Genomic DNA, 18,443 nt, shown 5'->3' on the forward strand with positions numbered 1-18,443 from the left:
AGGTCACCAGTGCTCCGCCGAAGCCAGGATGCCCTGTGGTGGAGATGAACTCGTCGCCGCTCGCGCCCCAGTAAGGGCACGTCCACGGAGCCACGTCGCCGTGAGGTCAGCTGCCAACGCCTGCTGCACCGGCGGCTGGGAAGCTGTCAGTCGCGATGTCCGAGAGGTCCCGTCACGGACAGACCATGGGTCATGGGGCCAGGTTGCTGTGAAGTCCGGGCGTCAGTCCCTGGCGGCGCCTGTACTCGAGACCGCGCTGCGGCCGGTCCTGCTCGAAGTTCTCGCTGTAGTTAGTCAGCCATGGTGCCGACCGAACTCAGGCCGACCTCCAGAGCTGAAGGTGACAACTGGCGGCGAACGGATGACTCCTGCGAGCTGGAACAGACTTCCGGAATCGTTACCTACGAAGATTGAACACTCGGAGCCGGGCCACATCTGTCCTCAGATCCGAACTGCTTCCTAATGGCTTTTGTCTGTTGCTGCCTGCGCTCCACTATTTATATCCGGCAGGATGACGTTTTTTTTACCCTGGGTGGTAGCTTTTTGTTATTACTCCCACAGTATATTGCAACGTAACTTACCGTGCTGGCCTCACTTCCCCTTACTCAGCACTCTCCAGGCTTCGCTCAGCGCTCGGTCTGTGTGCGTCCTTGCGTCAGTCTGTTGGTAGACTGCTGCTGTCAGCAAGGCTATCTGTGCGTGCTTATTTCGCAACGCCTCGGTCGCCGGCGTGCCTCTGTTTTGCCATTCTCGACTGCGTGAAGCAACGCTTACTACATGTGGCCGCGACATTCCCAAACAATGATGGAATTTTTATGTATGACAGTGTGTATGTCAGAACACCCTGAACAATCCGAATTAATGATTTGAATCCCCAGGTCACCTGACTTTAATCCCATTGAACATTTATTGGACGTAACCGAGAGACCAGTTGGTGCAAAAACTCCTGCACAGGAAACACTTTCCCAGTTACATACTGCTATAGAGGCAGCATAGCTCTTCTGTCCGCAGGGAACTTCCAACAAGTTGTTGAGTCTGTGCCACGTCGAGTCGGTGCACTACGCCGGACAAAAGGAGGTCTGACGCGATATTATGAGGTACCCCATGACTTTTGAGAGGTCGGTTTACATTCGCCGTCGTTGTCATCACCCTTTGCACTTGTCGTTAGGGACAGCACAGCACAAAAGTAGGACAACCAATAGCTGAAATCGCAATGTGTCAACGTGACGTCCCTTCGTTCGACTGAAACAAGGTTGGTTGGTTGGTTGGTTTTGGGGAAGGAGACCAGACAGCGTGGTCATCGGTCTCATCGGATTAGGGAAGGATGGGGAAGGAAGTCGGCCGTGCCCTTTCAGAGGAACCATCCCGGCATTTGCCTGGAGTGATTTAGGGAAATCACGGAATACCTAAATCAGGATGGCCGGACGCACTGAAACAAGGAGCAGCCAAATATTTGGGACAGGCGAGAATATAAGTGTCATTTAATACTTTTCCCCTTTAGTGTTCTAGGATTTAGCTGCGATTTCAGATTTCTGGCGAACCACACGCTCATAAACCGCTACATAATGGGAAATATTTGGGAGGTGCAGGAATGTAAATGTCGTTATTGGTTGTTTCACTCACAGCAATTTCATCCTTCGTTTTTAAGTCAGACTAAAGTCATGAAATGGAAGAAACTAATTACTGAGAGAGCTCGCTGTTATATGTAAACAACATCGAGCATTCCAGGTTGTATTTCCGTCACAGGAATACGAAAGCCCCAGAATATGTTACGAATGTTAAGATGAAAAAAGAAAAAGATCAGATACGAAATTACGAATATCTGTTCCACAACTGGAATTCTCCAACCACAGAGAAACAGCTATGGCTGATAACTTTTGTCTTTATTACTGCTCATGTTAATGTCTCCTTCGGTCTTTTACAGCCAAAGAGGCATTAACTGGCCTTATAACAAATCGTACCTCCAGAGAAATGTTTGTGATAAATCTTCATTAGGCCGTTGCGTCGAAATGCCATACTGTCATAACACGCAAGGCACCTCCAGACACGATGAACCCTGACCTCTCGTAAGCAGCGAGCAAGAGACATCACGTCACCTGGATGCCAAACACATGCTGCACTACTTCCGAAGCAAACTATTTTATACTACGGGCATCTGAAGCTGTTGAAAGGCATGATGTTAGGAAGAATTCCGCTAACAGATGGTAAAATTGTTGTTTATTAAAACACAACCGGTTTCGCGGCCTAAAGCCACATCATCAGGTGCAACAACGTTAAAAGATGTCCGCCCCCGGTAGCTGAGTGGTCAGCGTGACAGACTGTCAATCTTAAGGGCCCGGGTTCGATTCCCGGCTGTGTCGGAGATTTTCTCCGCTCAGGGACTGGGTGTTGTGTTGTCCTAATCATCATCATTTCATCCTCATCGACGCGCAGGTCGCCGAAGTGGCGTCAACTCGAAAGACCTGCACCAAGCGAACGGTCTACCCAACGGGAGGCCCTAGCCACACGACATTTCATTTCAACGTTAAAAGATCAGAAACATACCCATCGCCTCTAGTCAAAATTTACTGTTCAGTGGATATTATCAATACTTTGACGAGCGGAAGGTGACGAAGCCGGGCTCCATTCTTTAAAATTTGCCTGCAGCGGTGTGACAGGAGGGCAGCCTGGTGCTAGGCAGAGTAAAAGCGGCCAGCACGTACGACAAACAGGGGCCATTTTACCCTCAGCTGTTGGGGAGTTCTTCCCAACATCATGGCTTTCAAAGCAATCGTATTGGCTCTCGTTAGGCTGAAACGCTGTTGATAATTCCTGTTTCGGGTCGAGACATCTCTAACGACGAGTCAGTTGGCGTGGCGGTGTGGCGTACCATTGGGCACGGTACACGACCACCTCTTGCTCATTTAGTCATTCACTGGAACGAAAGATGATACTTGTATCTCCGTTACACCTTTCTGCAAGAGAGCTCAAGACTTCACGTTTCCCGCAAAGTCGTGGCATTCCTCAATACTGAGAATGTTTGCCTGTTACGTTGCCAGCACAGTCTCAAGAACTTCCATCCACTGTAAACACCTGCTTATACATAGCCGCGAGAATGACACACCACCATTTTCTAATCACTAAAATTCATGAATTCTGAGTAGTTGAAGCAGCATGGAATGCCTTCCCGGTTTGTGTCACTGCAGATCAGCACGACTCGATGCTCAGCCGGGTTAAGGCCATAGCCTATAAACCAGGACCCGTCTCAGCGTTCCGGCCGGGAGTGCGAACTGCGTGCGGGCAAAGGCCCGGCCTGCCACAGCTTTACTAGGTCCCTCCTGGCAGTACTCGCAACAGCGCGGCGTTTCGTTGAGTATTGCGGTGTGACATTTTTCTGTTGGCACAACTCTCTTCCGTTCGATTAATCACGGTGTCAGCGCTGTGTACTCTTTGCTATTTGTTCATGGTACAGGGTGACAGTTATTGATCTACACTACTGGCAATTAAAATTGCTACACCACGAGGATGACGTGCTACAGACGCGAAATTTAACCTACAGGAAGAAGATGCTGTGATATACAAATTATTAGCTTTTCAGAGAATTCACACAAGGTTGGCGCCGGTGGCGACACCTACAACGTGATGACATCAGGAAAGTTTCCAACCGATTTCTCATACACAAACAGCAGCTGAGCGGCGTTGCCTGGTGAAACGTTGTTGCGATGTCTCGTGTAAGGAGGAGAAATGCGTACCATCACGTTTTCGCCTTTGATAAAGGTGGCATTGTAGCCTATCGCGAGTGCGGTTTATCGTGTCGCAACATTGCTGCTCGCGTTGGTCGAGAATCCAATGACTGTTAACAGAATATCGAATCGGTGGGTTCAGGAGGGTAATACGGAACGCCGTGCTGGATCCCAAAGGCCTCGATTCACTAGCAGTCGAGATGACAGCCATCTTATCCACATGTCTGTAACGGAACGAGCAGCCACGTCTCGACCCCTGAGTCAACAGATGGGGACGTTTGCAGACAACAACCATCTGCACGAACAGTTCGACGACGTTTGCAGCAGCATGGACTATCAGCTCGGAGACCGTGGCTGCTGTTACCCTTGACGCTGCATCACAGACAGGATCGCCTGCGATGGTGTACTCAACGACGAACATGGGTGCACGAATGGCAAAACGTCATTTTTTTCGGATGAATCCAGGTTCTGGTTACAGCATCATGATGGTCGTATCCGTATTTGGCGACATCACGGTGAACGCACATTGGGAGCGTGTATTCGTCATCGCCATACTGGCGTATCACCCGGCGTGATGGTATAGGGTGCCATTGGTTACACGTCTCGGTCACCTCTTGTTCGCAATGACGGCACTTTGAACAGTGGACGTTACATTTCAGATGTGTTACGACCCGTGGCTCTACCCTTCATTCGGTCCCTGCGAAACCCTCATTTCAGTAGTATAATGCGCGACCGCATGTTGCAGGTCCTGTACCGGCCTTTCTGGATACAGAAAATGATCGACTGCTGCCCTGGCCAGCACATGCTCCAGATCTCTCACCAATTGAAAACGTCTGGTCAATGGTGGCCGAGCAACTGGCTCGTCACAATACGCCAGTCACTACTCTTGATGAACTGTGGTATCGTGTTGAAGCTGCATGGGCAGCTGTACCTGTACACGCCATCCAAGCTCTGTTTGACTCAATGCCCAAGCGTATCAAGGCCGTTATTACGGCCAGAGGTGGTTGTTGTGGGTACTGATTTCTCAGGATCTATGCACCCAAATTGCGTGAAAATGTAATCACATGTTAGTTCTAGTATAATATATCTGTCAATGAATACCCGTTTATCATATGCATTTCTTCTTGGTATAGGTACTTTAATGGCCAGTAGTATATATGAAATAAAATTGTCGTAACTTCAGGCGTTACGACGTTCAAATTTCACAACTGGCCACAGGGCATGATGGGAATTAGTATGAAGTGAATATTATTTAGTTTAGTGACGAAGCCCACTTTCATCTGGATGCCTTCGTCAATAAGGAAAACTGGCGCATCTGGGGGACTGAGAATCCTCATGTCGGGGTCGAGAAGTCTCTTCGCCCTCAGCGATTGACTGTGTGGTGTGCAATGTCCAGTGCATTATTCCTTGGTGCCACAGTGACTACCGAACGGTGCGTAAAGGTTTTGGAAGGTGATTTCGTCGCCATTATCCAAAGTGACCCTGGTTTCGATGAGATGTGGTTCATGCAAGACGGAGCTCGACCCCATCGAAGCAGGAGAGTGAAGTCCTGCAGGAACACTTTGGCTACCGCATTCTGGCTCTGGCGTACCCAGAGGCCACTGGCATGGGACTCGATTGGCCGCCATATTCTCCGGATCTGAAAAGTTGCGACTCATTTTTGTGGGGCTATATTAAAGACAAGGTGTACCACAAAACCATTGCTGATCTGAAAACTGCCATTCAGGAGGTCATCGACAGCACCGATGTTCCGACACTTCAGTGATCATGCAGAATTTTGCTGTTCATCTGCGCCACATCATCGCCAACGATGGCAGGCATATCGAACATTTCATAACCTAAATCCGAATATCTATAGTGACATTTACATGTTGAACAAAGTGTGTGAACGCCGTAGTTTGTAACTAATTTTCGTTTTCTTTCATATAGTTCAGTAATTGTCACCCTGCATGAAGGTCTGTCACAAGACCAGTGGCTTTCTGCACAAAAACAGGCAACTAACAATCTATCGCCACAAGCCTTTAAAAATGAATGGGAATGACAGGAGAGAGGGATGAGAAATCTCAATATGTGTTACGTAGTCGCATAAGTGACGGGTACTGCAAATTTGCTACGAAACAACGTTACAACAGCATGAAGAAATAATTTAAAGATTTAGTTGAGACTGAGAAAGCAATAAATTACAGCAATCGAAAGACGGGATTCATTGTTCTGTACGTAAAGAAGCTCTTTGTGTTAAATTTGCAGGCGTAGAGCATTTGGAAAAGAAGAATGCTGAGAGTTTGTATACTGCAAAGTACGTTGTTAAGTCAAAAGACCTGCCAGGAACGAATTTCTATTTAAAACTCGCTTCTGTTGAATTTACGAAGGAAAAGGAGTGCAGGAAGTAAATGAAAACATCCGGAATGCATTGCTGACCTCGCATTTAAAAAGTTGATTTGACTGCACAAAGTCCACAGTAAGACACTGTGAGGTGAGAAACAACTTCTTTCTGATTTGATGGGGACGCATTTAGAAAGAAAATCATCTTGTGGAAGGATACATTCTGACAAACACAGTACAGTATCCTAAGCTCACCGGCATTAAAAAAACGCGAGATTTGAGAAATTCATTGTGCCCTTGAAAAAATAAGAAGGATAGTTTCCTAAACGTTTTGAGGACACTCCCAGTCTTAAATTTGTTACCGGGCTGTTTTCGAAACCGTTTGCAGTTTCAGTTGAAAGCGCATCTGTGCATATCCATATGTAACTGATGGATCTGCAAGCTAACTCCCGTTTTAAAGACAAATCTCTTTGAAGTTAAAACTGTCCAGGACGTCTACATAGCTTTCCACAGTCAGAGTCCGCGCGTCTCGATAATAGGCTTGCAAAAGTGCTACAATATTTCGATCAACGTATGTGTGTAAAGTCGTTTTTTTGTGATTATGAAACTAAATAAGTCCCGATAACGTGTTAACCTGAGTGCGATAATCTGTGACATCGTATTCATCTGTCCGTATGCCGGCAGCTTGTGCCAAATAAAAGTTATACTGTACCTTCAGCACGCCAAAAGGAATTAAATAATGATGAAAATTTGTTTCGTTTGTGGTCTGTGTTGTTGGAAAATGTGAAATGTAAAACCAAGTCGTATGCAGTGTGACTGCATTCCCATTTAAATGCGGCACATTCGCAATTTCCCCCTCTTCCACCTCCTCGCTCTCAGACTACATGCCGTGGTGATGGGGGATGTGTGCCAGCCGCGCTGAGTACTATATTATTCACGCTAAGGCGCAGCTCGAGAGTCGAATTCTTGGCCACTCCTGTTATAAGCTATCCCTGAAGTCTTGATTCACAGCTTCAACAGAAAACGTGTTTTTGTACAAACTACACAAGCTGCAAACAATTTTTGTTTTTCTTTCAATCAGGTAGGTGATGATCTAACTAAACTTTCTATACTTAGTGGTTAACATTGCATGTCTATAATTTTAAAATGTAATCGATAGTGACAAATGTGGATTACGTTTTAAAATTATAGACATGCAGTGTTCCCTTTGAAATATTTTAAAAGTTTAGCCAGATCATGGAACTGGCTGAAACACAATTACAACAAAAATTGTTGTCAGATTCTGTGGCTTGCTACATCAAAATATATTTTAATCGTGTATTCTTTCTACTATCATGTGCACACACATTAATTAAAATTTCTTTGTTTGATATACTTCCTAGTGTTGCACTTTTAATGACCAACAATGTGATAACAGTCTGATTTTCTGACTGGCTTTCGCTATGATAGCTGTCGTGCAATCAACTAGGTGACGATCACTTTGTTATTTCAATCGAAATTAATAACACGGTAATCTGTGTTTGTGGTGAAGATATCTTCACCTTTAAAGCGACTATCATTATAGCTAGTTGGTATATGATGTACCAGTCAGTAACAGTGCTTGTCTTTGCTCATGTTGGTTGTCGCTATGAAGCACACGTGACCTGTGATTGAGCCTTCTGAGCAACATATACAATTTGTATAGCTAAATGAAAAAGATCTCTAATGAATCGCCGAACGCTGTGGCCGAGCGGTTCTAGGCGCTTCAATCCGCAACCACGGTGCTGCTCCGTTACAGGTTTGAATCCTGGCTCGGGCATGGATGTGTGTGATGTCATTAGGTTAGTCAGGTTTAAGTAGTTGTAAGTGTAGGGGACTGATGACCTCAGATGTTAAGTCCCATAGTGCTTAGAGCCATTTGAACCATTTTTTCTAATGAATCTTTCGCGTTTTTCAGAAAGTATTGTCCAGCAGCGAATTAATAGACAAGGCCGCAGTCTACTCCTTCCTGTACCCTTGGCTGGGGGAAGGTCTCCTCACTAGCACAGGTGGGTTCCTCATGTATTCCTGGTATTACTCACGAAAGGTAGACAAGAAGTGATATAAACAGGAGCTGTCACATTTACAACTTACAGATAAAATTTGGCAACGAAAGGTATTCAGTGATATTTTAATGAAGTACTGTGCTATCGACTGACATGCTGTAGTCGGCATGTTTTCTCGGAGTGTGTCTGTATCTGTACTAATAATAAAACTGTAAAACTGCCACGTCTTTTTGATTGAACACTTTAATCTCCAAAACTACTAAAAGAGTATTCCAGGGGTTTGCACAGATAACTTCAGCATAGATTGGCGCAACATATAGGCTTCATTTCATCGAGATAGCATCACAAAAAAAGAAGTCGCAATTTAAAATTTTACGACTCTGCTCAGCTTAGTAGTTCGACTGCTAACCTTAGCGACACCATCCTCACGGCTTAATACGCCGAAGGACCAATAGGAGGCGCTATCAGGTTCTTAGTACACCATAGAAACAGTATATAGTGCTGTTGGGATTTTTACCTCAGTGGCAGAAGTATTTTCGGGATTTTGAGTCACTGACAGACTTAAGCGCCGCAATCTCATCTTTACAAACTGGAAATGAATTTATCTGGCTTGACTATAATGATTTACTGGTTTAGCTTTGTTTATTAAAAACTTAAAGAAATTGCTTTACTTATTTCGTAAAGATTTTTTATATATGTTTCAATCATTGGCTAGGGAAAAACGAATTCATTCACAAAGTGATCGTATAGGGTTTCGCTTTTACTGATCGAGGTACGGAACTCTAAAACGCGACTGTATGCAAAGGCCCTTCCTTAACTTCCATTGTGAAGCACTGGCGTATATATAGTAACTAATAATTTTTCAAGTGTAGCATACGGAGAATTAACACGGTTGGATGTATCTTACCACTTAGAATTTTTTAAAATTTTAATCACTTCTTATCGTATGTTGCTCATTATCACTAATTATGAACAAGAATTGTTAAATTTGAGGTTAAATCGTACAGCAGGTAAGTTCGAGAAGGCCAAATTCTAGGATGATAGATTTGGGTCCTTATTCAGGGCAGACATCCATAGTTAAATGCATTCAAATTAGCTGACAATGTTGTATCCGCTGGTTATAAATGATACTACCCATCAACACAGAGCGTGTTGCAGCATATAAAACTGTCGCATGCAATTTACATATCTGCAAAAAGCAGTCACTAAAAGTAGCACAGGGACCTTTATGAAATTCAAATTTAACATATGACATACTATATTCTAATTTTAAAAAATCTTAAATATGATGTCACCAGTGCAATTAATGTCAGCGTAAACAAGATAAAGTCATATTAAAATGAACTTCCAGATTCATGTTTACTTATAAACTAAATAATAAAAAAATGCCACTTGTTTGAATGTGGCATTCATATTACACTGAATTTGGCTTTACTTATTTTGCCCAGTAAAAACCAGGCTGAAAAACTTATTTAATTATGCAAACGACCAAAATACATAGAATCAATTTGTAACTGTGCGAAATCTCATTCAGTACTCTGCTTCTTGTGATGCTTTTTATCGGAGATAGTTTGTTATCACACAGTAGCAAACATGTAATGTTATTTAACTGCGGAATTCGCTAGCAATGAGAATACGAGCACTATGAATGTGTAATTTCATTATAATTTCTCTCGCATGGACTGTTGCACTTCTGTATATCGCCTAACTTTAAAATCTTGTAAGTGACAAGGTGGGATTAGTTAGTGTATTAGTGTATTAGTTTCTGGGACATAGTTCTAGATAACTTTTTTTTAATTGAAAGAGGTTATAATTTTCAGTATGGCTGTGGTGAAACAGCGAACATTAGTTAAAAGCTCTAATAGATTCATTCTGGTTTGGCACAAACATTCCAAGGATCCTGTCGAGTTGATTAGAGATTAGAAATGATCTCACACCTGTGGCTATTGATTGTTACCACAGTTTTGGAAAAGTAGTTGGATGAAATATTAAAAAGAAATACTGAAAATTGTTCTCTGTAACTTGGGGAAAGCATTGTTCATTTGTGGTAACCTTCGCGACCAGATTACAGTCCTCATGTTCTCGAATATTTCATCGAAGATTCTGCTTAGTATCTTAATCTGGCTGCTGCTGGAAGGCAGGCCACCTTACATGAAGGTAGAGTTTTTGTCTCCTTGAAATATCAGAAATCTTGCAGAATGTTATACGTCGATAGCAAAGACGTGAATGTACACTCCTGGAAATTGAAATAAGAACACCGTGAATTCATTGTCCCAGGAATGGGAAACTTTATTGACACATTCCTGGGGTCAGATACATCACATGATCACACTGACAGAACCACAGGCACATAGACACAGGCAACAGAGCATGCACAATGTCGGCACTAGTACAGTGTATATCCACCTTTCGCAGCAATGCAGGCTGCTATTCTCCCATGGAGACGATCGTAGAGATGCTGGATGTAGTCCTGTGGAACGGCTTGCCATGCCATTTCCACCTGGCGCCTCAGTTGGACCAGCGTTCGTGCTGGACGTGCAGACCGCGTGAGACGACGCTTCATCCAGTCCCAAACATGCTCAATGGGGGACAGATCCGGAGATCTTGCTGGCCAGGGTAGTTGACTTACACCTTCTAGAGCACGTTGGGTGGCACGGGATACATGCGGACGTGCATTGTCCTGTTGGAACAGCAAGTTCCCTTGCCGGTCTAGGAATGGTAGAACGATGGGTTCGATGACGGTTTGGATGTACCGTGCACTATTCAGTGTCCCCTCGACGATCACCAGTGGTGTACGGCCAGTGTAGGAGATCGCTCCCCACACCATGATGCCGGGTGTTGGCCCTGTGTGCCTCGGTCGTATGCAGTCCTGATTGTGGCGCTCACCTGCACGGCGCCAAACACGAATACGACCATCATTGGCACCAAGGCAGAAGCGACTCTCATCGCTGAAGACGACACGTCTCCATTCGTCCCTCCATTCACGCCTGTCGCGACACCACTGGAGGCGGGCTGCACGATGTTGGGGCGTGAGCGGAAGACGGCCTAACGGTGTGCTTCATGGAGACGGTTGCGAATGGTCCTCGCCGATACCCCAGGAGCAACAGTGTCCCTAATTTGCTGGGAAGTGGCGGTGCGGTCCCCTACGGCACTGCGTAGGATCCTACGGTCTTGGCGTGCATCCGTGCGTCGCTGCGGTCCGGTCCCAGGTCGACGGGCACGTGCACCTTCCGCCGACCACTGGCGACAACATCGATGTACTGTGGAGACCTCACGCCCCACGTGTTGAGCAATTCGGCGGTACGTCCACCCGGCCTCCCGCATGCCCACTACATGCCCTCGCTCAAAGTCCGTCAACTGCACATACGGTTCACGTCCACGCTGTCGCGGCATGCTACCAGTGTTAAAGACTGCGATGGAGCTCCGTATGCCACGGCAAACTGGCTGACACTGACGGCGGCGGTGCACAAATGCTGCGCAGCTAGCGCCATTCGACGGCCAACACCGCGGTTCCTGGTGTGTCCGCTGTGCCGTGCGTGTGATCATTGCTTGTACAGCCCTCTCGCAGTGTCCGGAGCAAGTATGGTGGGTCTGACACACCAGTGTCAATGTGTTCTTTTTTCCATTTCCAGGAGTGTATTTTTCAGTTTTGTATACCGAATATCAGTCGCTGTCGACCGTTGCTAATATCAACTTTTATATTTACAGGTTCCAAATGGCATATGCATCGCAAAATGATTACACCTGCTTTCCACTTCCGCATTTTAGACAACTTCGTCGATATATTTGCAGAAAATGGGAAGGTTCTAGTAGAGAAACTTAAACCTAAAGCTGATGGGAAAACGTTTGATATCTACCCATTTATTACAAGCTGTGCGCTGGACATCATATGTGGTAAGCCAACATAATATCAGTAAGGTAACTGAAACAAGCTATGCATAAAAGAGAAAAGAGAGTAGAATTTAAGTTTTATTCCAATTCTCCGACGCTTGTCAAATACGATCACTGCCGAAAAACCTACACTGAGACCAAATTATCCCTTATTCCTAAAATACAAACAATCATTAGCTGTATTAGGGAATGATTACAATGAAAGTTTTTGCCGGACCAGGAATCGAACATGGATTTCCCGCTTTACATGAGCGACGGCCTTAATCGCTTTGGCTATCCGTGCATGACTCACGGCCAAACATCTATGCGTGTCCGAAGGAACATTCCATGATCTTTTTAACAACACAGCCAGCCACTGCAGTATCGTAGTAATGCATCTACTGTCTCATCTCACCGATCTGATTCCAATAGCAGAACTCTCCCTATAGTGTAGTGCTAATTAAGTTATGCATTAAGTTATACATTGGTTTTTGGATAATGCAGTCTAGTGTAAGGAACCCTAAGCACTGTGTTCCGAGTGTGGCCTCTTCGAAATCTCTCTAATTCTTTACTATCATATGGGATTTACTAGCTACGAAAGTTATAATATCCATACTTTATTTCGTAAACAACAATGGAGTCTTCAAGGATTGAACATTTATAATTCACAGTCTCAGCTCAGTTCATGGATTGTTGTTCACATTGACAATCGTCATTATTGGATGGAGGTTCAGGAATGAGGAAAGACATCAGTCAGGGTATGACGCGATCCTATCAAACTTATCCTATCATACTTACAGACACATGAAGTCGTATGGTAGGAAAGCACTGAGTGCACAGAGAGGAACTTACAGAAAATGAAGATAACTCGTCTACTGAGGCGTATCAACCATTCTCAAGGCCCCGCTTCCATTCGATCGAGCGAATCGTTGTGCTTATCTGTCCTAGCATGCTGTTGCACCAATGTATTCTCACCGTGAGCTGCAGCATCTGGTGCCGAACCATAGTATTTGAGATGACCCTCCATCATTACTGGTCGGGTGTGCCCCAGCTGACGTCCTCTGATACCGTTGGGATGTTGCGCAGCTACTCTCTTCCGTGTACCTCGTCCGAATGTTAAAAGTAGGCTCTTTTGCAGCCCCCCCCCCCTTGCTCCGAATCTTAATAGTCAGCCCCTCTCCGAATATTACTGTCCTCTCTTTCAGCTCTGTCAATAACCTCTAAAAAGCGGAATTTTCTTCCCCAGCCTACAGCTTTCGCATATCCTAAAATTTTCTATCCAATCTCACGCTTTGCCACCAACGTTGGCCAGTCATATAAACTCATAAAGTCTCTCTCACTCCTTCCATTAGCTCCTTAAAAACATCTCTCCAAAATCATTTCTTTACGTCCCATCTCTATTGAAAAGGTGGAATTTGGGACGGATATCACAGCCTGTCCACCAATGATAGGTCTCGTTCTTCTCACCAGCGCGTTCTCACCATCATAGGAAAAAAGGTTAAAAATAGGTTCTGCTCCTTTAGCATTGTTTGAAATAGTTACTTATACCGCTCTAATTACAAAATTGTGTTTTATTTTGGATTGTGGTGCTTTTTTGGTTGGTTTTCTACCGGAGCCTATACTCCTTCATGACGGGAATGAAATTTCTCCTAATTTCCTCGCGGTGCCAGTTAGTTTTTGTCGTTCACCTGGCTTGCTCTATGCTGCCCACAGGCTGGGTCGGTGGAAATACTGGAGGTTCGCATGCTTACCGCCATAGCTCAGTCCGGCCACGTTGTCCTATGCCAGGAGTGGCCAGGGTCCAGTGCCTGGTTACCTGCCGGCACAAAGGCTCGTCCTGCTACTTTGTTCCTCCCGTGAGTCCACGACCCATCTCCGGAAAGACACCCTTACGTGTGTCCTAAGGGAGCGACCTCCGAACGGCCCAGAATCCCCTTTTACACCACCCGTTATAGAATCACAATAAAGAAGGAACAAGCGTAGATAGTTAATACTACCTCTGAAATATCTGCCACAACTGATCTTATGATTCTAAGTGCAACTGCTACATACTGTCTGTCTTTATGTCTTCGTCAGATATCTCTACTCAAGGCTGACATGTGGCTAGCCGGGAGTGGCAGCCCTCTTTCATGTTACATTAATGTGAGCAGCATCAGGAACATTACCAGACAGTCGTCGCGTGTCATTATAATATGGCCATGATATATCAGTGTCATATCCAAGGACGGTGACGATGTCCCCAGTGCAGTATTAACTGGCACTCGAAGTTCTCAAAATTTCTCTCAAACAGTAGAGACTTCATGGTAAACCTTCCGGGATGTAAGGTCGTGGTACATGAATGTGTAATTTCATTATAATTTCTGTCGCATGGACTGTTGCACTTCTGTGTATCGCCTGACTTTAAAATATTGTAAGTGGCAAGGTGGGATTAATTAGCGTATTTATCTACCACTTTCTGGGACATGGTTCTAGATAATATTTTTTGTTTTTTTCAGTTGAGAGAGGTTATAATTTTCAGTATGGCTGTGGTGAAACAGCGAACAATAGTTTGCTAGGTTCATACCGTCTTACTATATTTACTAATGTTCATCAATTCATCGTGGAAAACAGATTGTGTGAAAGTTCTGTCAGTTATGAAGCCTCTAAAGAACTAAGTAGTAGCAGTGATATGTTACCATAAATAATGCTTGAAACTTGAACTATACTTGGGAGGCAGTGTGGTCTTAACTCCGCATGATGACCATCATTTCGATTTTCAATGCCTTACTTAAATGATTTCAATTGAATACTAAATTGTTTACATACGAGTAAAATGTCCTTTGTAATTATGTATTCTATCCTCCTCTATGTGGGTTAGTGCAGAAACACTATCAGTTGATGACAAGTGAACCCTACTCTCTTCTTTCTAAAAACAGTCACTTATTTGATCATCTGGCGTTCTTTCACAACAATTGTTATTTTTTTTCCAGTTTCAACATATAGATCGAGTAAGAAGAAGTTACACAGATAAAACATCATCAACTGTATACTTGGCAGTCTCCTATCCTTGCCATTAAATACAATTATCCCCACCGATTAGACAAAATTTTAGATTTTAATCTATCAAAAAAATAAAATGCTTTTAATAATGAACTAGGGCTCCACCTCAGCTTCATGTAGTGCAGTGGACATTATAATTGATTTAGATGGTGAGAAATTTATAACTGAAACAGAAAACAGGCAAAGAGATTCTGAACTACCAAAATTATTTTCACCTACATAATTAGCTACTTATTCCGTATACGAGTGTACCACTGTTTAAAAATAACTGATATTGATGTGAGCAATAAATGAGCGAAAAACTTTGTTAGCTTTGTGGACAATAAGTCAGAAGGTGTTTTATGGCCAACTATTTTATAGAGAAGTCTCATCAAACCTTTGATTGTACATAGAACAAGTTAGCAATTACAGTGAATATATATATATATATATATATATATATATATATATATATATATATATATATATATATGTGTGTGTGTGTGTGTGTGTGTGTGTGTTTGAAATTAAACATCTGAAATATGTAAAATCAATGGGTACAAAACCCACACGCTAATAATGTGTGCTAAACTGCATATTTTAAAGTCCAGTTCAAAGAATGCTTATTAAATAAATATGCACATTTATGAGAATGGTGGCCTCACATAGATTTGTCAACTGAAAAACAATGAAACACTTAAGTAATAATTAATTATGTATTGTAAAATGTATAGTGCGAAAGTCTAAAGTGAGCACAGCACTAAATCACAATAGCATATAACAGCATAGTCAGTCTTTAAATTAACAGCAAATGGTTCAAGTTTTAAACTGCAGTTGTCACTTATAGTCGCTACAAAATCTGTAGTTTATTAAATATATTCACAGCTGCAAGTATGGACAACCATCAGTTGTAGAATAGAATGATGACAATGAAAACTTGTGCTGGACTGAGACTTGAACCAGGATTTCCCATTTGTTGCAAGTTGTCGCCTTACTGTTTGGCTACCTGGGTATGACTCATCGCCAGACCCTAACTTTGTCAAGCACAGGTACTACAATACCACATAAATTTGATGTTTATTATAGCTACTCAGTAACTATCATGACAAAACAGCTAATAAGTTCGTCACACTCTTATCTATACTACTGTATAAAAACAACAGATGGTTAAATATTGTTGCTGTAACTCTGAAAAAGTTTTTAACTTATGTATTTCAATTACTTACATGATTCTCTAACCAATATTCAGATAGCTATAGGCTATATGTGTTTTAATATATATGACATACAAATATTCATATTACATACATAGGAGATCCATAGCTACCAAAAATTTCTTAAACTTCTTGTCCAGTTTACTTCAGATTTTTACACAATACTCTAACACGTATTTGGATGGGTCTAGGATGTATGTTTTAGATGTATATAATATATAAATATATATAACATATAATAGGGAAATGTTGGTAGCAAATATCTCGAAAATTTATTGATCTATTTACTTCAAATTTTATATGGTGTCTAATACACGTTCAGAAAGGATTGGGTTATATACTTTTAGTATATATAAATATAATTTATGTAGGGAAAATTTTAGCAAAAATCTCGAGAAGTCCTTGATTGATTTATTTCAAAAGTTTACATGATACTCCAATAAACATTGAGAGGATATACATATGATTTGAAGTTAGTTACTCGGGAAGTTTATGAGGTTTTTGCTAATTAAGTTTCCCCCTTTATGTACATCCTCTCAATGTTTATTGGAGTATCATGTAAACTTTCGAAGTAAATCAATCTAGAACTTCTCGAGATTTCTGCTAAAATTTTCCCTACATACATTATATTTATTTATACTAAAAGTATATGACCCAATCCTGTCTGAACATGTATTAGAGCATCATATAAAATTTGAAGTAAATAGATCAATAAATTTTTGAGATGTTTGCTACCAACATTTCCCTATTATAAGTTATATATATTTACATATTATATACATCTAAAATATACATCCTAGATCCATCCAAATACGTATTACATATTGTGTAAAAATCTGAAGTAAACTGGACAAGATGTTTAAGAAATTTTTGGTAGCTATGGATCTCCTTTATATGTAATATGAATATTTGTATGTCATTTATACATATCATACTATCATAAACATTCAGAGGGTCATAGGATCCATATATTCAACTACAATGTAAGGTTTTTAATTGCAACTGACTGTGAGAGAGAAAATGTAGTGCTGTGAAAACGCGTGATTTAATTTTCTTTCTCAGAATCAGTTTTAACTAGGACTGCCGGGCATTTAAGCCATCAGACAAACATGCAACAGACAACTTTTGGCACCTCGTATATACTTCCTGAGGTCAACACCCTTACTTTGGAAACCATGCTGTCTAGAAGGCAGTGAACTGCCTTATCACTGTTAAGTCTAAAAGTTAGCATTGCAAATAAACAAATCAGTCCTTTGTTTCTAGCACTAGTTTGTAAAAAAATAGTGCATAGTTAGTGATTCCTTTACTGTACTTGTATTTATTGTTCTTCTATACGTATATAAAAGAAATAAGTGTAAAAGTATGTTTAAGGAACGCACATTTGCAGGTATCTAATCTGAAAGATCCGATTTTCGTCTGAGCCTGTAGTAAACTAGTATGCAAACAGTGAAAGGGGTCTGAACAACCAGAACAATCTATCTAAAGTGACCACGCTTTTTAGTGATGATGTAACACAGGATGTGAATGACGCCTTTAACATTGTTTTGGTTGGCCTCATGACTCCAAAGTTAGCAGTGTCTGTTGTTATAAAAATTTTTAAAGATGGGAACTATGAAGCACTGAAGGTTATGGAGAAGTTAGAGGTGGGATTGGCGGAGAACACAGTTAGCGGTCTGTGAGAATAGATGTATGTCATGTAGGAGAAGTAGATTTTGCTGCTCAGCACATGACAAGAGAAACAAGAAGGAAAAGTAGAAAGCATGCATTTGGAGATTGTGGCACTGAAGAGAACATAGATAACGGACCAGCACCAGTGCTTGAAAGAGTCAGAACTGTAAGTCCTTATATATATCTGTCATGATAAAAAGGTTTCAACCTCAGTATCCGGGAACGACTTCTTTTCCTGTAAATGACCAGCTGTCCCAAGAGGTGCTGAAGGTAGACACCATGAAATTTTCGCAGAATGCTAAGAATATGATTCAACACATACAGAACTAAAGTAATAAAAATATTCACTCATTTAGTTTTTATATTCATTTATTTACAAATTTCTGCTAGAAAAATTTCGAGTCTGAAAAAAAGTAGCATACCTTGTTGCAATAATTCTAGTTCACTATATGTACATAACAACATGCGAAAATTGGAGGTTAGTAATGGATCACTGAAATTGATAAGTTGTATTTATGGCTTATCAGCTTGTGATGAGAGTAGTACCATAGGATCTGAATCATCCAAAAAGTTCATAATCCTTTTCATTCACAAATTGCAGTTAT

At 42.2% G+C, this 18,443-nt stretch overlaps 1 protein-coding gene across 1 annotated transcript in view; it reads left to right on the forward strand.

Annotated features, from left to right (window-relative positions):
- LOC126199581 (uncharacterized) overlaps positions 1-18,443 on the forward strand; it is a 252,274-nt gene that overhangs the window by 198,945 nt on the left and 34,886 nt on the right. The window contains exons 15-16 of the mRNA XM_049936505.1: positions 7,981-8,071; positions 11,777-11,962. Coding sequence (XP_049792462.1) covers positions 7,981-8,071; positions 11,777-11,962 — 277 coding nt within the window. The remainder of the gene's footprint in view (positions 1-7,980; positions 8,072-11,776; positions 11,963-18,443) is intronic.

This window comes from Schistocerca nitens, chromosome 8 (assembly GCF_023898315.1).
Source record: "Schistocerca nitens isolate TAMUIC-IGC-003100 chromosome 8, iqSchNite1.1, whole genome shotgun sequence".
Classification (NCBI taxonomy): Eukaryota; Metazoa; Arthropoda; class Insecta; order Orthoptera; family Acrididae; genus Schistocerca; species Schistocerca nitens.